The 23,590-nt window shown below is 32.2% G+C and overlaps 1 protein-coding gene across 6 annotated transcripts in view; it reads right to left on the bottom strand.

Annotated features, from left to right (window-relative positions):
* Window positions 1-23,590, bottom strand: part of LOC129942507 (venom dipeptidyl peptidase 4) — a 147,878-nt gene that overhangs the window by 26,837 nt on the left and 97,451 nt on the right. For 4 of the 6 annotated variants that reach the window (XM_056051486.1, XM_056051485.1, XM_056051484.1 and 1 more), the window contains exons 2-3: window positions 10,990-11,263; window positions 3,880-4,038 (exon numbers count right to left, since the gene is read on the bottom strand). The exons of 1 other annotated variant lie outside the window; for it this stretch is intronic. In XM_056051486.1, coding sequence (XP_055907461.1) covers window positions 3,880-4,038; window positions 10,990-11,037 — 207 coding nt within the window. In that variant the 5' untranslated portion in view covers window positions 11,038-11,263. The remainder of the gene's footprint in view (window positions 1-3,879; window positions 4,039-10,989; window positions 11,264-23,590) is intronic. One more of the 6 variants, XM_056051488.1, reaches the window with a different exon arrangement.

Genomic DNA, 23,590 nt, shown 5'->3' with positions numbered 1-23,590 from the left:
ATTATCCCAAGCAACTGCTATTTTATTTTGACACGTGGAAGTATTTGTCGTTTTTGTTTTTGTCACCCATATAGCTAAAAAACCGCTAAACTCATTGTCTGGTGACTTTCGTCCTATTAGAATTTTGCGTGCTTATCTTTGAGGAAGTTGCTGTAGAACATCTTGTTGCCCACGTTGATCAGAATGGTTATGCTTATCAATCCGGTTTTAGAGCAAACCATATAGCTGCTCCACTGAAATGATAAGAATTTTGGATGATAATAGACTCAAGTTTGATCGAGGTGAACTAACAATACTTTTCATTCACATTCAGTTGCATACAACAAGTCAAATTAATTGTTTTTAATAACTATTGTTATATCGGTTTAAAATAAAGTATAGTCTTAGTTCTACTTTACAAGTGCAAAGATGAAGTCCTCAAAAGAAGAAAAGATAATTGCATTTGTTGCGCTGCATAAAGCTGGAAAATCCGATTCTTTTATTTGCAAGTTGTTAAAAAACTTCGGTATTAATCGAATGTTTGTGTGGCGTACAATTAAACGTTATATGGATACCTTAAGCGTAAAAGATAAGCCTCGGCCCGGTCGTCCACTTAGTGTGAGGACAAAAAATGCCGTTTGCGCAGTGGCAGCTCGAATTCGCCGAAATTCCCTTCGTAAGCAGAAAATCATGTCACGAGAGATGGATATTTCAAGAAGAACTATGTCGCGGCTAATTAAAAATGACCTTGGGATGGGTGCCTATCGCCGAGTGACTGGGCAGAGATTAAACAATGCCTTGAAAAAAATTAGGCTGGAAGGAGCAAAAGCATTGCTCAGACGTTATGGTGATGGAAGGTATCGAAAAATCATGTTTTCAGATGATAAAATTTTCACCACTGAAGAAAAATACAATCGCCAAAATGACTAAGTCCATGCTCGGAGTTCAAAGGAGGCAAAAGATAAAATTGGTAGAGTCAAAAAGGGCCATCATCCAAGTTCGGTCATGGTTTGGTGGGGAGTGAGCTACCAAGGCACCACAAAGTTGCATTTTTGTGAACAAATTGTACAACAAAGGCAAAAAACTACCAAGAAAACGTTTTAGAGAAAGTAGTGAAACCACTTAACAATACTCTATTCAATAAAACGCATTGGGTGTTCCAGCAGGACTCAGCTCCAGCCCACAAGGCCAAATCGACCCAGTAGTGGCTGGAAAAGAATGTTCCTGAGTTCATCAAGGCATAGATTGGCCCTCAGGCAGTCTCGATCTCAATCCAGCTGATGAGTCTTAAATCAATCGTTTTCCGAGCAGTGGGGAATTTTCCTGAGGAAAAGGTGCGTGATGGCCGAAGCGACTCAAGGCTTGTGTTAAGGCTAAGGGTGACCACTTTGAGTAGCAAGTCAAAAATATTATTTTTAATTATATTTTATATCATACTTAATATAATTTATAACATATATGATATTTGTCTTCTTTATTTTCAAAGAAAAATGTGTAACAGTATTTATGGTACGACTTGCCAAAGGTATGTAGAAACGTTTCTGGTCATTTCTATGCAAATAACGTTAAGGAGGTAAGTTAAGAAAAGGAAAACACTTTTTGAATATTTTTGAAAAAAAAACACAAGTTTCGTATGAGTTTTTGGCATTTGAATAGAAGCAAAAACAAACCCTCTTAGTCCCGCTGAAAAATTAAAAGCATAAATTAGCCTAACTATTTGTTAAACAATATGCAAAATTGCAACATCAACTCCTTGCAATGTTTTGAGATAATGTTATTTAATAATCATGTTGCCGCTAGTAATATTTCGGTCTCAACAGCAAATTTACATTTAAAATATAGGAGTTATTTGGTTCTTTAAAAGATCTAATAGCTTTAAATGTTCTTAGTATTTCAACTAGAATACCTTCGTTTATGGCACGGGTACGATAAATTCGGCACAAATAAAAATAATGCTTTTCGGTAGAATGGCTCAATACAAGCATTTGTTTTCTATTATGAAAAGGGGGAGGGGGGTTATCTTCCCTGTACTCATTCATCGTTTAGGCAATAGTGACGCATTTATAAAAATTGACTTAAAATCTAAAAATTATAAACTTTATCGCCCATGTTCCGAATTGAAATCACTTTCCAATTTTACGTGAAATGAAATTGCATGTTCTTCAATTCGATCGATTTCGAAAACTTTAAAATTGCTTCGAACTGTCAGATTTAAGGGATCGTCCATTTTTATTTTCTTTCTGAAGTAAAATGTTTGCTGTTTAGAAGATGGATGCAATATTATTGGCAATTTTAAGTGAAAAAGGAAGAAGAATTCAAGAGAAAAAATAAGCGGACGAATTTTGCGAGATAAATCATGTACATTGGATTTACCTGACAAAATGTAAGTGTGTGAAAATTTTGTAGAATTGTTCTGATAAAATAAAGTAATTTTTGATTAAGCAAAGACGTTTTTTTGTATGTTCTAAAGGAAATTGAACCTTTTATAATACCTTCATCGATTCCTTCAATTCAAAAACTTGCTGCAACCCTCCGATTCCTAACAAAAGGAAGCTATCAAAGATCAATTCACAGGAATAAAAAATGTGATTTGAATGCGTTCAAAAACCGAAATACAGAACATCCATTTGCATGTTCGAAGATCAAATTCACGATAGCGAATTGTGGTACACCCAATTTAGATGAATTTTTAGAATAAAGTAAAAAGAATTAACAAATAACACCTGTAAGCTTTTTTTTTGTCACAGTTTTAAGTATGAAGTACAACAAGGATCACAAAAAGATAAGTAGACAGCCCAGACTACAAGTATATGGCGGATACTTTAATTATTGATATGCTAAAGCAAGATTTTTGCAATACATTAGATGGAAACACTTCACAACAATTTTTTTTAAATAAAGAAGTAACGTTAGCTACATTCATATGCATGTATAATTGTAGTTGAAGAAGAACTTATACAAAAATTTGAAGTGATTTTGAATGCATTTGTCATCTTGTTAGGCCATTACTGTGGATACTTCCGATCTATTCAACACTTTTTAAAACTTTGGACTAAGACGAAGAACTCATTTAGCATCAAATTTTGCCAATAGGAGAGCTTTCATAGAAGAAGCACAAAAATCAAGAAACAAAGATTATAAACACCTGAAAAACTTTAAGGGAACGTCAAAATTTCATAGTTAAGTCACTTTAGATCTTTTAAAAGCGCTGTTAAAAAAATGAATAATGATTACTTAAATAAAGTGAATTGAGATCTTTAAAAATAATTGATAACGATTTGGAAAAAAAAGTTGTTGGAATAACTTTTTTTTCCAAATAAAAACCTGTGTATTTTATTTTATTAATTTGAAAAAAAATTCAAAAAAAAAATATGAATTTTGCAGTGAAAAAAATCACTTTGGACCACAGTGCGCCTGCCGGATGTGAGGTAAAGCATTGAGCATGTGATGAGGTATGAGCCATTGAAATATTCACACCGGAAGGGAGGGCGGGGGCAAGCACATCGCCATCATCAGTGCTCGCTTTTCTTCGTTTTTTCTGTCCATTTCCTTTTTAAAATCCTTGATGTTATCATCAAGGATTGTGTGGGCAAAAAAGAAACAACAAACGAAATTGAAATGAGAAAAAGAAACAAACAAAAAGAACTCAAAAGCAAAACAAATGGATACAATTAACTGCAAACTTTAAAAATTCACAATAATGTTCTTGTACGTTGGTTGGTTGTTGGCTCCCTTTTTCAAATATCCTTGCCTTACTTTACACTTTTACCACCAGGCCTGACCTGATTGGGGTGTAAAAATGTCGAATTGTCGCCGTGTTTGGGGATACAAAATTTAACCCCCTTTAACACTTATATTCATGCACTACTCACAAAGCACCGAAAGCTGAATCAAACCTACCTTTTCGTAGGACTGTTCGTATGCTAGTTCACAAGGACAATTGGGTAGGTGATGACGAGTTGTTGTGGTGGCGGGTGGATTCCAATAGATATCATGAATGTCGCCCCTTCCGTATGGGTTCCAACATATGTTACGCTTGTGCATTGGTGGCCCATAAACCTGAGGGATAGAATTTAAAGAGGAATTCTATGTTTTTGGGTGTTCTTTTTTTTCTAGGTTATAGTTTTATTGTTTTACTTCCGCTTTGCTACTTTAAGAAGAATAAATGTATTAAAGGTAGGAACATAACTTTAACTGAATGTAACGTAATGTAACGAGCTGAAAGCAGGTGTCAATGAGGAACGAGCACTTTTTAATCTATTTTATTTTTATTTATGAAGAAGAAAACAAAAATTTTATAGCAATATAAATTAAAAAGAAGGATAAAATTAATTATTTTTATATTTTTGCAGCAAGAATAAAAAAACATGCTTACGAATGCGAATATAATTAAAATTAAACTAAAAAAAGCTTCAAAGTGAAAGCAAGCTTAAAATTATTTAAGAAAAATTGAAAACAACAACAACCAAAAAAACTAGTAGTAGTTTAAACCTCTCTAACCTCTTGAGAATATACGTAAAGGTAATACAGGAGTGGGAAAAAAGGTAAACTGCTTCGTCTTATACTTAGGTTTATACTGCTGCCTACTTTACGATTGAAGAAGTTTTTGAAAATTTCCAGCAGCCTATGTGTTCTTACCTTAATTGCCATTTGCCACAACTCAAAACCATGTATGCATATGTTGTTGTTGTTGTTAAAGTTTTGTTTTTTGAGCTTTGTTTTGTTTTGTGTGTTTCGGATGAGTTTTAAGGTGCGTTTACGGTTGGATTATATGCCAAAGGACCTTCACAAAAGTTCTAATTTGGGAATGGTTAGTGTAATCAAGCTTAATTGAGGACTTCCAATGCTTTTAATTACAATGAGTGGGTACATGTTGGGGTTTTTGAACTTGAAATAAGTAGCAAAAGTTTTTGATATTCATTTAAATACAAACAGAATGCAAAATCACAGATCCACATTCTGTGAAACAAATTGAAATTAATCGATTCTTAAATAAAAGACTTCATGAGTGTTCTTAGAGTTTGGAACACATTTAAAAACAAATCATAGAAATTCTTAATCACACGTTAAACATATATAGAGAGGTTTTCAAAACTGATGTGTTTTTTTTTAGATCAACAATATTGGCCTATATCCCTATTACCTATAAACTGTTTTTGAATTTCACAAACGGATTTATCTGACAGTAAACTTGTATTATGCCCAGCTTTAAGAATGCAAACATTCACAATTTTGGAAAAAAGCTAAAGCTGTTGAATGTTCAAAATTAAATTTCAGCCACAAATTACCCGACGGAAAATGAAACTACATTTTAAAAAAGAGAAAAAATGCAATAGGAACAGTTCGAAATGTAAACGTAACCTTATCAAAAATCAAATGAAACACAGGGTGTTTCTACGGCTGCATAAGAAGTTTCGATGGTTGTTGTCTAAAGTTTGACAGTTGAATATAAACATTTAGCAAATCATTATGAATAGTGTTTCATTTTGAAATTTAGTTTGAAAACATAAATTTGTTACAGTAGTGCGTAGAGCAAATTTTTAGTGATAAATTCACTTTAGGTTAATAAGGAAAATTGCTATATCAATGGATCTAAGTTAGTTTACATGTACAAAAATTGGTCAGGAATGGAAAACGTCCCTCGTTAACAAAACAGGAAATAATAAACTACTGCATTATATGAATGTATAGTCCTTAATACTTTAACTATTTGAAAAAAAGAATTGTGATAAATTAAAATTCTTATTAAAAGAATCGATATCCAATAATGTACACGGTTTTGTGTGAAGTAGATCAAATTCAATAACGTAAAGATTTTCACGATTTATCTACACTGATTTCATCATGAAATTTAAGTTTTCATTCAAATACGTATATTCCAAAAAGTCTTCATGCAGCAGCTTTCTTTTTGTTGATTCTGAGATAAGTATTAACTATCACAATTTTTTTAAATTTGGTAAAAAGTTGAAGGTGGAAACAAAATTTTTTTCAATTTTACCACTTTGGTTTTTACATTTATTCCTAGTACTTTTTTTCAAAAAAGAAACTCTAAGTTTAGGCTGCTAGTACGGAGACTTTTTGGACTAAGTGTATGTATAAATGGTTGACATTTGACAGCCTATCTGACAGGAGACAGTCAACATATTTCTATTGATTTAATTATCTCAAATCCCTTCTCCATAACTTGCGGAGTTTTACAGAAGAGTTTTTTGGCAGATACCTGTTCTATAAAATTGACTGTTGGTTATAGTTTACACTCTGGCGTCATTATCGCACCTTATTTTTTATTCGAAATGAGGAAGGTAGAGCCACACCGACATAAGTTTTGGTTCCAAATATTTCTAACGTTGCGGTGCCCCTAACCATAAACTTATTTCAAAACAATCGATTATGTTATAACTTGCTGATATTTTTTCTTGTTATTTATCCAATTTAACACCTCTTGAAAATTGTTATTGGTACTATGTTAAGTCATTGGTTTATGCTAACAAACCAGAAACCACTGGAAGCCAATATTCAAACCACACTTGGCTCTATATTCCAGATTTATTGGGAAGAGTAGTGACCAAATTTAACTGATCGAATAGACAATGTAACGCGTAGCCGCGGCTGATTAATTTTGTAAATTACTTTTAAAAATAAATGTCATGTCTACCAAATTATAGTAATGAAAATCTTTGTAAAACAAATATTTCGTTTTTGAATTTTTTTTTAAAGTTATTTGGATTAAAGGTTTTAAATGAAATAATTAGAAAGGCATGATTTGCTCGTCTAGTTTTTACTTTTTGATTATGAACAAATCTCAAATCATTTCCTTATTGAAAAGAACATGTTTAAACGAGGATTTTTGATTTTTTGATTTGAAGAACAAAAGTCTCTAAATATAAGTCTGGGCTAGAAATTAGAAAATAAAATACAAAACACAAAAATGCTTGGTACTTCACAGTTCACGCACTAATTCTACAAAAATGAACTGGTTATAAATTATGCACTGACTACTTGACTAGCTTAGATTTCTACAAACCATAATAAATAACCTTCCCTATATAACCCGTGATTTGTTGGAAAATCTATCAATAGAATAGTAGGATTTTACACGAATAACAAAAACAATAGCCGCAGTAGTAATACTACCGATAAAAGTTAAAGTAGAATCTTACTACGGATGGGTTTTTGACATTTATACGAGTCTCTAATGGATCTTATGTGATTTCGTTCTCAAATGTACGATTGATATTGGCTGTGTTCGTTGAGTAGTTGTGCATTTGCAATCATGTGTTTTCCATTAGGGGCAAAATTCAATCTGTTTCTGTTTCTGTTGATATTATTTAGTTTTATTGCAAGAGAAACAATAGAAAAGATAATTAAGTTTTGCTATGTTTCCACCAAAAGTTTATCTCAGTTTAGAATTAATAAATCTTGTTGGTGTTTCCACCGCAAAAGAAGATTTAAAAATGATTAAGTTTGACAGCACTTTCTTAAATGAAAATGGTGTTTCGATGTATCTTATGAAGTGGAAGTGAGATAGTTTGATTTCTGTTAAACAATGAAGAACTGAATAGTTCAGCACCATATAAAAATATGCTATCTACGCCATGTGCATTTTTTTCTTTGATTTGAGTAAACAAAACTTTATTTTTGTACACAAAAATGCAAATAAACATACCATAATGCATTATCTGTAAAACCAACTCCTCCACACAGGTTTTTCTTCACAAATTTTGATTTGACTTCGATCCCCGACCGGAATGGAGTCGAATCAAGCTCATTTCAACTCAATTCAGGTATATAAAGAATTAAGGAGAGCTTTAAGCTCTCTTCAACACCACATGCTAATGTAGTAGTCTACGAACAAACCCCTTCTTGAAGTTTTTATTTTATGTCCAGTTGTTTAGTTAAAACTTTGAAATCGACTATCACATTACACAGCCGTATTTTCTTGATTTTGATAGTCAACTATGAAAAATCAGCTTACACGATTTCACCCCTGATCTCAATTTCTCTATTTTTTATGTTGAATTTTTTGATAAATTATTCTGGCAAATATTCAATTTTATCAACTTTCAAATATAAAAACCGTACTACTGCCGATCGTTTTTTTTTGGAAATTTCTCACTCACATGGAAACCAAAAAAACACGGCTATAGTGAAGAGGATGGGTTAATTAATAAACGCTTTATATGAACACTAACGATGGCTCAAAATGAATTCTGGTGTTGGTGCAAAAACCTTTTGGACTATTCAATTTATTCAGACTGATCTCAATGATAAAAATTCCATAAGCTGATATTACTTTTTTCATTGACAGCTAAGCGGAAATAAAAAACAAGTAATCGAGAGTAAAATTCTCGATCTAGGATAATCGCTTGGAACCTATCTTACAACCAAAACACTAATGCCAAACTTAAATAATCATAAATCTGAAAACATTAACTGAAATTGAAAAACTTTCTCTCCTTTCTAGTTACCTTTAAAATTTGTTTACTACGCGAAGAAAATGATCAAACCCACGCCTCTGTCAAGGGATAACCTCTGAGATATCAAAATGGATCTACATTGATCTAAATGTAATGGTATCAAAACCAACTGTCATCCCACTAACCTAACCTAACCTAACCTAACCTAGTTGTTTTTTATTATAATTTCTTCTTTACATTTCTATTAAGCTAAAATCCTTAACCAAACCAAAACCATGTTCTCATTTCTCATCTATAGCATCTGTTCACAAGTCCTATTACACTGTCATATATTTTTTTTTCCTTGGGTTCAAAACCAATCTGATAAAATTCCATTTTAACCATTTTCCAAAACTGACTCCTGCTAGTCTGACCACGTTTAAAGCACTTGTCATCAATTCTACCTTTTAAATCAACTCTCTTTCAATTCTTCCAAGACTCAGACCCAGACATATAAATGTGACAACTCCTTTATTTTTTAATCAACCTAATTCTCCGATCAAACCACTGACTAAAATGTAACTCTGAAAATCATATCTTTTTCTATCAGCTCGGTTTCTGCAGTTCAGGTTTTTTACCCTCAATACTCATGTTAGCCGTTTACGTTTTATATATGTATACGAAGAACAATTGCAATCACAACTAAAAAAGTGACATTATTTCCCACACTACTCGCTCGTATACTCTATGGAATTTGGTGCTAAGCCAAGTTAACCAAAAGACTTCACTACTCTTGCCCATTTTCCAGTCCTATTCACCCCAAACAAAAATAACGTCAAAAGCTGAGTGTTGAAAAATAAAACAAAAATCTGCAAAAGCAACCCACGAGAAAAATCACACAGACAGATTGCCACATTGTCGACACTCGATTCAACACCCCTTTCCTGTCTGCCCAGACTATATTCGAAACGAAAACGAAGACGTCGACGACGCTTTTATTGTGATCCTGATGGTCCTGGCTGCCCTAGCACCACTCTACTCTTTTTGGTGGGTGGTTTGGCTGTTGGCTTTTAGAACAGTGCGGTGGTGTGTAAAGTTGGTAAGGGAATACATAACCCTCGTTTCCCGAGGTAAAAAACAAGGCACTCTTCGTCGTCGTCCTGCCAAACAAGAACACAGACAAAATCAAAAAAAAAGAAGAAAATATCCTGTGAGAGAAAAATAGAGAGATTAATTCTCATTGCGATTTTAGTCCTTCTCGTCGTCATCGCCATCGTCCTCGTCGGTCGTTTATGACCGGAATTCCGGATGCAAGCTGATTGGAAGTTGCAAGACACAAAACGAATAGTCACTGTACAAGTTTAGAAGTATATATAGAGCAGTGAAGAGTCTGCATCAATACAAAGTGAAGGTATCAACATTTTTCCTGGCATCCTTTAATCCTTATTCTGTGTAAATTTTCAATTTTTGATCGGAAGCATCTAATGGAACTAGATAGGTAGTTGATGGAAGAGAAGCTTTGCCAGATTGAATCCAATCAGTCCTCATACAAATAGACAATCTATTTCTGTCTTTATCACTCCCTATACATTACCTACAGCGGGACCCGTGAAATTAATTGACTATGAGTATAAGGGCGTTATAACGGGTGTTTTTTTTTTGTTGAGAATTTTAATCTGGCAACTCTAGTTCAACAGGCAGCCATTTTGCCAGCTGTTAAATTGATTAAAGTTAAGCTTCACATTTCAACATAAATAGACTAGCGCTTCCAAATTTTGCAAATATTATTAAAATCATGGTTCTGCTCAAAATACTTCCAATTTACGGTCTTAATAAAACGTTCAAAATTTGACGGTCAATAAAGAAAACTGCCGTTTTTGAAGTGATGATAATCCTCAAGTTTATGGTGAGCCTGTTTCGTATGTTTATGGGTTCGTAAAATAATTTCTCCGTACTTCTTTAAAAACGAAACTGCGATATGTCACACAGTTCGGGTCACAACTGAATTATTTAAGGAAACGTTTGCTAACCGCAGAATTCCGCGTTACGTAGTTCGGACCCTTCAAGATCGTGCGATTTAACGCAGCTCTTCTATTTTCTGTGGAGATATGTGAAGCCGCTTGTCTCCCTCGCTAGGGATAAACCAAAAAGGATGCCCACAAATGTTGGAAAAAGTCATCGAAAATTGGACCTTCAGATTATCCGACTTTAACTACAACACCAGAAGACTAATTTTCAAATAATGTACATTTCATGTCAATTTAAAACAACCTTCTTTATTTTATTCTTTATCAAAGTTGTACATCTCGCAACAAAAAAAGGCACCCTCTTCCAAGGTACACATCGCAGTTGGTACTGAGAAAGTAAGTTTTGGAAATCTACACATTCCAAAGGCAAGGAATTCAATTAATTTGAACTACAAAATAAAATGTTTGAAAAAAAAACCAAAACAAGAAAATCTGTTTCAAAAACACAAAATAGTAAAACTTGCAAAACAATTACTGTAGGTATACAAGATGCAAGAACAATATATTAGAAATGTACAAGGTACAAGGTTAAAATGGGTCAGGTTTATTTGGGATGTGTTGTTGGTTGGGAAGGATTTTCAACTTACCTGGTCACTTCGGCCTATTTCGGCCGTTGATGTTTCACTCCTCGACATTCTGCCTCCTGCCTCTCTTGTCCGTCGTTGAGTCTCTGTTAGTTAGTGATTCTGTAATGTTGATTGTACATACGCAATGCTGTTTGAGCTTTTTGTTCTATTTCATTTAATGTTGTAGACGATACGCTGGCGTTGGTTGTTGTAATTGTTGGTTGATTAATTTGTGGTTTGCAGCAGCGGTGGTGGTGGAAGGTTTCTAACATTTGTTGATGGTCTAAACTCTAAGCTGTTGTTTAAATTTGCAAAACAATTAGATTAATGCGTTTGTGAGCATGATGGTGTTTTGAATTAGGTTAAAATAAATTGTCCAAAAATTGAGGTTTTCCAAACAAAAAAACTCAGAGGAAAACAGGAGAGAGGAAAACTCGTAACCATTTACGATGTTAAGTAATCGATAGAAGATAAATTTAACTCAACAATGGACGCGTTTAATATAACATGATGGAATTTATAACATTTATGGAGATTTATATGAATGCGGTTTGGTTTGGTTTGGTTTCGATGCAAGCTGCAAATTATTTAGAGCATATGTGCATTTATGTCGTTTTATCAAAACAGAAAACATAGACATTAGAGCGAAATAAGGGCCTTCGAGCAAATGAAAAGCTAAAGCCGATAAATCATTTTTAATAAAACAGACATTTCTAAAGAAGAAAAATCATTTTAAATTTCTAAAGAAGAAAAAGTGAATTTTCAACATTCAAAATGTACGTTTTTATTTAATTTTGAGCAACGTTCCTTATGTTGAATAAAATATAAGGGCCATATTTATAGTTTTTAAATAAGTTCTGATTTTTTCTTTGCTAAACTAAAATTAAATCCATTTTAAAACGATAGCCTGGAGTCCAAGACGGAACCTATGTTTAAGCTGTTTTTAAACCTATAAAACGTAAAAAATGAGAAAACTAATTGAGAAAATTACGTTGCGAGACATTTTAATTTAAAATTTAAAAACAAGAATTAAAATGTCAAAAGACTTAAACATATTTCAATGTTTTGATATTTTGCTGGATGTTGGAAAGCTACCAACTAACAGAAAACGAAACCTCTATTTAACCCTTTAAAAAATAGATGAAGACGATTTGTATGAAAGCTATTCATTCGAGAAGAGAACTGTCAAGTTTATGATTGACCTTCTAAATATTGAAGAACGAATTTCAAAGATTTTGGCTTTTCAGCTAAAGCATTTTATTTTGTTCCCCTATCCAAGCCGTGTTGTATAAGTTTAAGTGAAATTGTACTAGAATTGTAGTAGAATTTACCTGAAAGACGTTTTTAACTAAACAGTGCTGCCAAATTTTGTATACTAAATAGAAGCTGTGTCTAACCTAGACGTTAAATTTAGACTCCAGTTCAAATATACTGGTGTTTAAAAAATTACTATGAATTTGTGTAAGAATTAAGTACAACAAAAATGTTTTTAGCTCTGTCATTTTGAAATTATTTTACTTTCTTTGAAATATTGAAATGAAATGTGACAGATTTATAATTGTATTAAAGTTTGTACTTTTTATTTTCTTGTGAACAAATTTAATTTTTGAAAATATTCAGAAGTAGCAGACAAAAATTGCTGTCTCAAATCTGAGTTTTAAATTCTTAAGTCTTAGATTAAAATAAAAGAAAGAAGAACGTATCCTTTAAAATAATTGATTTTTGAAATAAGCCAAATTGTGATTTGAAAAACGACGTAATAAAATAAATTCAATAAGGCAGATTTATTGTTCTTTTTGAAGAGATGTTAAGAATGGAATAATAGGAAGTTATTGTAATGGGTCCGATTTGTCAAATTGAGGTCTCTAGAGTCGAAATAAAAGATTTTTAGAAAGATGTCTGTGCGTGCGCGTGTACGTATGTTCTCGACGTTTTTTCGTCGTCCATAGCTCAAGAACCAGAAGAGATATCGATTTCAAATAAATTTTGTTATACAGATAATAAAGATAATAAGGCAGAAAGATGCAGAAAGGGTTCTCAAGAAAATTGCGAGGGTAGTTTTTTTTACCATAGCAGTTTGAAAAAAAGGTGAACATTTTGGTTAACCCTAAATATCTCACGAACCAAAAATGCGAGAGACTTGAATTAAATTTTATATAATATATTGTAACGTGGTATCAAAGAAGTATATTTTTTGAAAAAAATCCATTTAACGGTTTTTTTTATAAATTAAAAAAACTGAAAAAAAAAATTGTCACCTCCAAAATTTTCGACTAAACTATGATTTCATCTCCAAAACAATTTTGTGCAACGAAGAATAATGTTTTGACATTTTGAGAAAAATCGAATTGACAGTTTTTTTATAAAAAATAAAAATCTAAAAAAAAACATTACTCAAAGTTGGTAAAAATTGAATATCGACTCAAATATCTTTTCGAAAACTTGAAATTTAGGCTTCAGACTTATTTTATCTTATAAGAAATGTTGTTTTCAACATTCTGAAAAATGTTGAGAAAAATCGAATCGACAGTTTTTTTTACAAAAAAATAAAAACCTACAAAAATTAATAAAAGTTGGTAAAAATTGATTTTCGACTCAAATATCTTTTCAAGACTTTGAGATATTGGCTTTAATCTTTATTTTATTTATTTATCTTTCAAAAAATATTGTTGTCAACATCCAGTAAAATTTTGAAAAAATCGAATTAACGGTTTTTTTACAAAAAATTTAAAACCGAAACAAATTAACAAAAGTTGGTAAAAAATGATTTTCGACTCAAATATCTTTTAAGAAATTAAAGAAAATAGCTTGTAATATAATTTTGACTTATAAAAAATATTGTTTTCAACATTTTAAAATTTTTTAGAAAAATCGAATTGACAGTTTTTGTACAAAAAATAAAAACCTAAAAAAATGTATAAAAGTTGGTAAAAATTTACTTTACAAAAATTAAAAATATTGGCTTCAAACTTATTTTATTTCACAGAAAATATTGTTTTCGATATTCAGTAATTTGTATATAAAAATCCAGCAGTCCGTTTTTTCATAAAAAATAAAATCTAAGATGATATCAATTTAAAGTAAATACCTTAAGGTGTTAGGGCACCACAGAATTTTCTAAAAATCGATTTGTTTTGTTGTTCCCAACTATCTCAAAAATGTTATGGCAGAAAAAAGCCTTTAAGTGCTCAGTTTTCAAGTTTAATATTGAAGACTCATAACTCAGATAATTTGCAACACTTGAAATTTGGAATTATCATTGAAAATAAACTTTTCATAGACGAGAAGGTTAATTTGTTATTAAGAATTATGTTACCATTTTTTGGACAAGTTTTGCATTTATTAGTTTAGAAAGCTGTTTCGCCGAAAATCAATAGAACGCAAACATTCTATATTCTTTTCTAGCTGTTTATATAAACAAGAAAGACATTTTGAAAACAATCGCTTCAAAAATTCGATTTATTTTGTACTTTTTCTGCAAAGAAAACAAAAAACCTCTTAGGCCTCCATGTGATTTAATCCATTAGTTTGAAGATATGTAACAAAAACTAATTTTTACCAATTTTGCACAGTTAATATTTTTTGTAAGAAAAACTTTCTAAAGATACTAGAGTCAAAAATAAATGTTTAGTTGTTTTTTGTAGGATTTTTTTGTCAGATTTTTTTTAATGCTCTTAGTATTATTATAAAATATTTTGCATAGGATAAACTTAATTAGAAGTTAATACATTTTTTTTAACAATTGTTAGTTGTTTTTTCATTGGTTATTATTTCTTGTAAATAAGACAGTCAATCGGATTTTTTAAAACATTTTACCACACATTAAAAACGTCATTCTACGTAGAAAAACATTATTTTGAAGAAGTCATTTCTAACACCAATTTTCAAGAAAGGTAACAAGCGGATATTACAAACCACAGGCTCTAATTTGTTTGAACAAGTTGTTTGTAAAAGTATAGAATTTTTTTACTAAAAATCTCATTTGCGAACAACAACATGGTTTTGTGAAAAAAAAATCAAACTTTACAAATCTCTTCACATTCTCAAACATTATGTTCCAACGCTTTAGAACAAAGTTGTGAAGTTGACTGTGTATGCACGACTTTTCTAAAGCATTTGGCTAACTTAGCAACGGAATTATTTTATTTAAACTTTAAGCTCTTGGTTTTCCACCATTTTTTTAGCTTGAATTAAATCATACTTTGAAAACAGATCCTATGAGGTAAAATTTAGAATATGTCATTCTAAACCTTTTTATTGCTCAATCTGGTGTTCCCCAGGGAAACCATATTGGCCATTTTTTGTTTATCGTGTCTATTTACTCCGGCCGTATGGTCATATCCACGATCAAGTATAGTGGTCATTTTTGCTGATGTCATGAGGATTTTTAAAATAATAAAGTTCACCCCTGATCGTATTCTTTCTTTTGATGTGGGAAAAATAGTTTCGCCCTAAATTCTTTAAAATGCCAGACAATAACTTTTACTAAAAAAACGAATTGGTAGTGTAACAACTAACACATCCTCTTTTGATTAGCCTGTGATTGTTGTTTGACACTTGGTATAATCTAACTAATTTGTGAAAATTCTGTTAAAAAAAAGTGTTAAGCCCAAAATCCCCAACAGTCAAAACATAAACTAATATTTTTATTAAAGGAATCATGGGTTGTCGATGTTTTAAATGAGTTTATACATATAACTAGCGACCGGTCCCTATCATTAATACTCTTTGCAGCGTATGCGGTGAAAGATATTTTATGGCTAATTTTTTACACCTTCGGTTGGTTTTAATAGGAATTTCTAAAGATTTATATTGTAATCTAGTATGAAACACAGCCTATGTTACTTAGTGAAAATGTAGCTTTCTAATAAAAAAAATTATTGAAATCAGTCCAGTACTTTTTGAGTTTATTCGTTACATACAATACAAATCTTTCCTCTTTATAATATTAGTGTAGATGAAAGATTGTTTTCAACAAATTATATACAAACAATTCAATGCTAGATTTCTAAAAAAATTTCGCTACTCATTTCGGAAAGTAAATTAAATCACGAGATTTGAACTTTTAAGGATTTTTGAATTTCGTGATGAATCATATTCGAATTTTGGATTTTATCGATTTTTGAACATAGTTAAAATCCAATTTTATTGAAGTCAATAATATAATTGTGCCGAAAAATAATTGGGACCAATACAATTTTTCAATTTTTGTTTCTTAAATAATAACTAGAGACGTACTGTCAAGTATAGAAATTCTTTTTTAAACTGCACTTCGAGAATATAATATTCACGATTCAAGTCCAATATGCAAAGGTATCTTCCCTTGAATACTTCCCTGTTGTTCCAAAAACACAAAAAAAAAACATATTTTTTGAAAACGTTTTTCAGAAATTCACTTTTTAAATAAAAATAATGAAGGATAATTTTTATAGAACAACAAACTTATTTTCAAAAGTGAATATGTTGAGATTGACAACTTTGTAAGTATTTCAATGCATTTCTTTTTTCGTTTCATAAATGATTTTAATTTCTCCTGTTTTTTTTTTTGTTTTCAAAGACATGATTTCCCTCTTCAAAATCTTCCTTATTCAAAAGTATGGACATTTTTTCTAACCATAAATGATACTCCTAAATTAAATAAATATTCCCCTGGGAATTGTTCACTTTCATGAAAGTGCCTATTTTAGTTAAGGGGATTAAATAAATTCAAAGATAATTTTATGTAGGTAAATATATGTACGCATATTATTTTCCAAATTGAATTCACCCAAAAATCTTATATATACCACTTACGAGTATAGAACTTGAGCTTTTCTATCCCCTATTTTGATTTGATTGAATCTATTATCTTATATTTGCGTTTATAATTTTTCATCCATTTTTCTCTCTATCAAAAAGAATTTACATAATACTCTTAAGCAAAGATATGTGTTTACATAAATAAGTTAAATTAATAATGTAAGCTAATAATATTGATATTTGAGGATTTTGTTGCATATTTGTTAATATTTTAAACAAAATGTTTTTTTTTAGATTTCTGTATACTAAATAAAACCTGATCTCTTTTACTATTTTATCAATTTAAAAATACAAATGTAAGCAAATAGAAAACAGCAGAATTTTTTAAACAACATTTAAAGACGAAATAAATACGTTAGGTTGGTAAAGTAATTAAATAATAAATACGAATTTTTACAAAATCCGAAACTTCTTCTACATTAAATCCCTTACACAAAAAAGACACGCATGAACATTTCAACACTTTTCACAACTTTCCCCGAAGTCTTTAAAATTAAAATTATTGTTTTTTGAAAGCCATTTTACAAAGTTGACACCATATCTTAAAAGAACATTATAGCAACATTTAAGATTCTTTTACTATATAATCACACACCTTATAGGTAAGCTATATAAATAAAGATCCATCTTCTCATCGTTGTCGGTTGGTTGAAGCTTTGTTGCTTTGACATATTATATTGCCAAGCTGTCAAACCGACACTTTCGTGTCGGTCGTGTAGTTTAGTTTTATATAAAATTCTGTATAGAAACGCATTACGTCCACACGAAATGTCAAAGTAAAGCCCTTCCTTTTTTTTGCTTTCGTCAGTCGTCTCGTTCTCTTCGTCGTTTTTGTCCTCGTCGTAAATCTCGCACTAATCTGGATCGTTAAATCCATTTTATTATCTTCAGGTGAAGTCTACTGGAAATGCAAATTTTTAAATCTGTTTCAAAAAACTTTTCCCTATAAAATATACTTAAAGGTGTTTTGTTCACAAAAAGTAGGTTCATATACATTTCTGCATATCTATCGTCACTTCAAGGCAAGTAAAGAAGAAGTAGAAGAAGAAGAAAACACGAGGTGCAGAAACACCTTCACCTCTTCCGCATTCAGTTTCAGCGGCAATCAATAAACATCACCCTTGAGTAAAATAGCATCTCATAAACAGATATATTCGCCCCACAAATGGGACAAGTTCATCGTTCATCTACCCAATATTAAACCTCAATCGTGTCCAAGGAAAGTCTTTCAAATTCCCATGAAAATATCATTTTACCATTTTTATTTTAAAGCCCCTTCCTTTCCTATACACGCTTTACGTACCCATATTCCGGACCCGGCCCGACATTGGTTATGGATGAGGTTGACGACGAGGAGTTTAGGCAAAAAAAGAAACACAACAAGGTAAGAAATCTTCTTCACTTCAACTTGTATGCCATTGCCTGCCTTTACCTTGTAATGGGTGTTTTTTTTTCAGATGCATGGAACTTTACTTTCGAAACATTATTCAAACCGATACTCCATGAATAAAGTGCCACCTGAACAAAGTTTTCAAATTGTTCAAATTTATTTTGGAAATCATGGTTCTGTTCGGAATATGCTTCCAATTTACGGTCAACATAATACGGTAAACATTTTATGGAAAATATACAAAACTATCGTATTTGAAGGAAAGGAAATTGAAAGATGTTGAAAGGTTCAGGAATTAAGTTCAAAAGACTTATGATTAGTTGAATCAAAATTCACAAGCACACAAACCTCGAGCCGAAGGCTGATAAGACGAAAGTAAAAATATCATAGTGGATTTTAATGCTGAGGATATGGAAGGACAACTTCTGCAGACTGTATAACGGCGACGGCAACTGAATTTTGCTGTCAGGCAAGATGGTCCATTCAACGTAGATGACGAAAGCCAACAATCCTTTCTTCCCGACTTATATGAAATAAAGATTGCCATATCTAAGCTGAAGCCTAACGAAGCCGCTGGAGCAGATTTTGAGCATGCACCAACTTATCTGTAAGACATTTTCGGAAGAAAGCACACCCGATGAATGGAACTTCGGTATTGTTTGTCCGGTTTTGAAAAAGGAGACCCCGTCAACTGACCAATTATAGAAGCAACAAGCTACTTTACATTGCTTACAAAATCTTCTCCGCCGTGATATGTAAACATCTAAGGCTCATCGTCAATAACTTAATAAGTCCTTAACAATGTGGATTTAGACCAGGAAATTCTACAGTCGATCAGATATTCACATGGAGGTTTTAAGTTTTAAGCCGAATCCGAATGGCTAATTCGAGAAAGCAATTTTAATGACAAGAATTACTCTTGGAGACTTTGTCAATTCCTCGCAAGAGGCAGTACCAGTGAAAAAAACTTTAGATGGCATAGGCAGAGATCTAACCTAAGACCTATGGCATGACAGTCCAATGTACCCAACCATCGTGCGAAAGGTACTCCGGGTATGCTTTATCGGCTGGTGGAATAATTGGTCCGTACTTCTTTAACTACTTTTTGTGAAGTCACCGGTTTACCACGATAAGCCCAAAGCAATTGATCGAAGACAGTTCTGCCAAAAAATTTTGGGAAAATGCAAATAAAATTGGACCTCAAGATTAGACTAAGAGCGAACGCTCCGTGTCGGTCATATGCCACAAATCATATTTAATTTACATAATTTTATAAAATCATCTTTGTTTCAATACATTTCAATCATTACCTCTAAAAAAAACACCCTATATTAGAAATTGCTCGCCTCTTTCAACTCGGAGCAACCCCAACCCAATCCAAACCAACGCGACTCAGGACCAGGAGGAGCATAGAAAGCCTCGGTTCTCGGTTCAGTTCGGTTCGGCTCAATGAGATAGCTTAAATGGAAAAAGGAGAGATGCTATCGGATGTGTTCAGCAATGTGTGTTTGAAAGCCTCTCTGCCTCTGCTCCTGCTCCTGCCACCACACAAAATATAAAGTCGCAGCAATTATTTTGAGGTCTGTGTACACTTTTATCTAATGTCATGATGCGATGATGGTAAAATGGAAAACCCAAAGAGGAAAATAAAATAAAGTAAAAAATTGAATGAAATAAAAAATAAAGAAAAATTAAATAGAAAACGTTCAAGGTAATTGCCTCATTTCTTTGGATTTTCTATATCATCTCTGCCTCACGACTTTTCTGTGTCATCCTGGCTTTGAAGGCAACTGTGCCCCCAGGCCCCCAGGATATGACCAACCACAACCAAACACGACCAATGATAGTTATTGATGTTTTCCTCCGTGCTTTGTGGTAAATGTAGACATTAGGAGAATAGGCGAGGCATTGGAAAAGTCTCTACTGATGCCTACATAAGTGTTGAGTCCTGTTAAGCCCCCACAAGGCCAATTAGATAATCCTTTTTGGTGAGATGATGACTATAAGTTTGTTGCTTTGCTCAGCCAGCACACAGCGTTCGTCGTGAAGAGGTGAGGATAAGAAGGATATTTGATATTAATAAGTGGACTTAAGGATGAAAATCAAGAATGACAAGGAATTCACCCTTTTTCAGGCACTCCAAAGTTTCAAAATTTTAGAATCACCAGCACCAGTACCAGAAGTTACTCCCTCCTGATGGTGATGATGACGGACAAGGATATCTTATATTTTTTGGATTATTTGCTTGGTGTCCTTTTTTTTCTTCGGCATCACTAATTTAATAGATTTATGATAATGATCTGACCATGGCATCCAAAAGGAGTTCGAGGTTAGAGCTAGCAGAGGCAGATCCAAAGTCCTTCGTATATTTTGATTCAATTAGAAAATTTTGTGTTGAGAGGGTGATTATTTTAGTATTTTTGATTCGCAAATTGGGTTGTATCAAAATTCATTAGGAAAATTCAACCATCATCTGAATGAAGGCGAAGCAAGGATGGGAATTAGGATAATTAGATCTTAAAGAAGAACGAAAAAGAAGGATTACGTAATTAATGTATTCTGCTCGATAGGGCATTAAAAAATTCACTACTTCGGCACTTTTAGTTGGTTTAAATAATTTCATAAAATTCTACCATTCTCCGACTAAGGTCAAAGATAGTGGAATTAATTTCATATTAATTTTCATTAAATGATATCAAGATAGAATAAAAAGTTGACAAGGATTTCTTTTCTAAGAGCTTGTCAAGCTATCTATGCATTGCTTATTGCACAGCCTTATAAAATGAGGGAAGGAAGGAAGGAAGGATTATTATTTTTCCTGTTGTTGTTCTAGAATCTATGTTGGCCACTTCATTTAAAGGTGCTTAAAGTTTAATAATTATAAGGATTTTAAGTCTTCTAGGAAAGGATGGCAGGTATACGGGTTGTTAACCTTTTTAATGATTGAAATAATAGAAGCAGCACAATAGAGAAGGATCAACCCTTATTAGGGGCAAATGAATAAGGTGAAATGGTTAAGAGTAATTTGTTTCAATTCCAGATTATTGTGAACATTAGAAGGGATTAAGCATCAGGCTTCTTCTCTTGTGAAGGCCTAGAATGATGAGTAATGAGAAATTTTATGTTGAAAAAATTAAGAAGAAGTTTTCTGTATGATTGTTATAGTCTGTGATGCGCAACTAATAAGAGTTTTGTTTTCATCTATAAATCAGGACGCATTTAAACTTGGGAATTGGGGTTTTGTTTTCGTTATATGTAAGAACCACAAATGTTTTATTAAACATAAGAGGTGAATATAGATCAAAATATTGAGGTTGTATTAAAATTAATATTTTAAGGTTCCCGCGGTTGTTTCTATGAAGCGAAACGTTCGGGTGGGTACTAAATCAAACTCGCTTATATTTATAACATGGCTAATCCGAGTATTTGAATAAAACGTTACCAAAATTTCATTAGATGTTTTATTTAACTTTGTAATTTTTTTAAAGGCAAGCGTTTTTTAGACTTCATTTTTTTCAGAGCTGTCTTTAATTTTCCTTTGGAAGAAATTGTAATCACTTGGATTCTTATAATTTAAAATATTTACATTTCTCGTTGGTAGGTCTTTTCAGCTAAAACCCTATCGGCCAAATTGAAATATACAGGGTTGCTGAACCTTTAAACGTTCGGTAATATTGCCTTTTTGGGTTTTATGAAATTCCAAATAAAAATTAGAGCTCGGTCTTATTGGTCAATAAAATGACCCCAAGACATTTAAAATTGCTTAACGCTTACAAAATGGATTTATGGCCTTTTTTTTAAATTGCTACAGTAAAAACAACCACTCAATTTTATTGAGAGCCTCTTCTGCATCTTTCTGAATTATTATCTGTACTACAAAATTTATTTGAAGTCGGTATCTCTACCGGTTCTTGAGCTAAGGACAACAAAAAAACGTCGCTAATGTACGGACGTACGGTAGTACGTACACATGCACGCACGCACAGACATCTTTCCAAAATTCTTTTATTTCGACTCTAGGAACCTTGAAGAGTTGAGAAATGTCAAAATTTTCAATTCAACAAATCGGACCGATTACAAAAACTTCCATTGGGTAGTTAATAAATAAATTAGGTGGCAAAACAGTCCACAGATAGCTAGGGCATAAATTCTTGTGAAGAGTCATTTCAGGGATGGGGGAGACCTATAGTTGTCATGCCGAATTCAAACAGCTAATTTGAGAAAGAACCTCTTATGACAAGTCTTACTCTTGGAGAATGAGTCCATTAATCACAAGAAGCTAGCTGTAGAAAAAAAAACACTTTAGGTGGCACATGCACGGATTAAACTCAAGACCTTTAGCAGTCGTACCTGTCTGTAACATAATGTAGCATTAAGCAACCCACATCCTTCAATGTTTGCAAGAAAGCAGAAAGTTTTTTGGGCGTTATGACATCTCTTAATTTAAAAGTTAAGATATTGAAAGTTGGTTTGGGTAATATGACATTTAATTTTGACTTTGTGACGTTGTCTTAGTGATTTTCCTAGCGATGTTTCTGTTTTTAGACTTGATGTCATTTTATGATTTGAGTTAAATGTCGTTTGGTAATAAAACATAAGAAACGATAGAAATCATTATCGTAGTAATGCCCAAAATTAGTTACACAGAGCCCAACCCCTTTATCATAAAACCCGAATTCATAATTAAATATTTTGTTGGGCAAAATGACAACTAAAAATTAGGGTGTTATTTTATTTAACATTTTGTTTGGTCCTTACGACATTCACGTTGGTATTTTCTGCTTTATGAAATTTTAGGATTGTGGCGTTATGGTTTTGGACGAAAAGATATAACACAAATTTGTTTGCATCCGTAATAAAATTCGAATTCGAGATTTTAGTCAAAAGTGATATTATGATGTTGAAAAAGTCGGAGAAAGTGTGGCTGGCGATTTTGTCCGGTTGTTTGTACGGGCCCTTACTTATATTTCGGTATTCAATAACTAAATATCAAAAATATTAAAAATGAAATAGAAACATTTCATATGTTCACAAATTTATTAAAAAAAGTAACCCTTTAAAAATTTAGGAAGAAAATTAATAAATTTGTTAAATTATATTTAAATTTTTGATGATGAACTTTTAAACATTAAAATAAATAAATTCATTAAGGGCGGGTATATGTTGAAATGGAATAAAACAAGCTGTGTGTGAGGTATTAACAAAATTATTTTTTTATTAGAAAGGTGGGGCACGGATCCGAGTGGTCCAATTTTCAATGATCCGGATGAGTTTGAGCCATTGCCTGTGTTATGTTCACCTTCAGGGCATCGGTCGATTGTGGTTTATTGGTATAGATTTGCGACTTTAAGAAACCCCATAAAAAAGAGTCTAGCGGCTTTAAACCGCATAACCTTGGTGGCCAATTCACATCAACCCTGCGAGTGATAACCT

Source organism: Eupeodes corollae, chromosome 1 (genome assembly GCF_945859685.1).
Source record: "Eupeodes corollae chromosome 1, idEupCoro1.1, whole genome shotgun sequence".
Classification (NCBI taxonomy): Eukaryota; Metazoa; Arthropoda; class Insecta; order Diptera; family Syrphidae; genus Eupeodes; species Eupeodes corollae.
The sequence above is the reverse complement of the archived record's forward strand: the minus strand, read 5'-3'. Positions and strand labels throughout refer to the sequence as shown.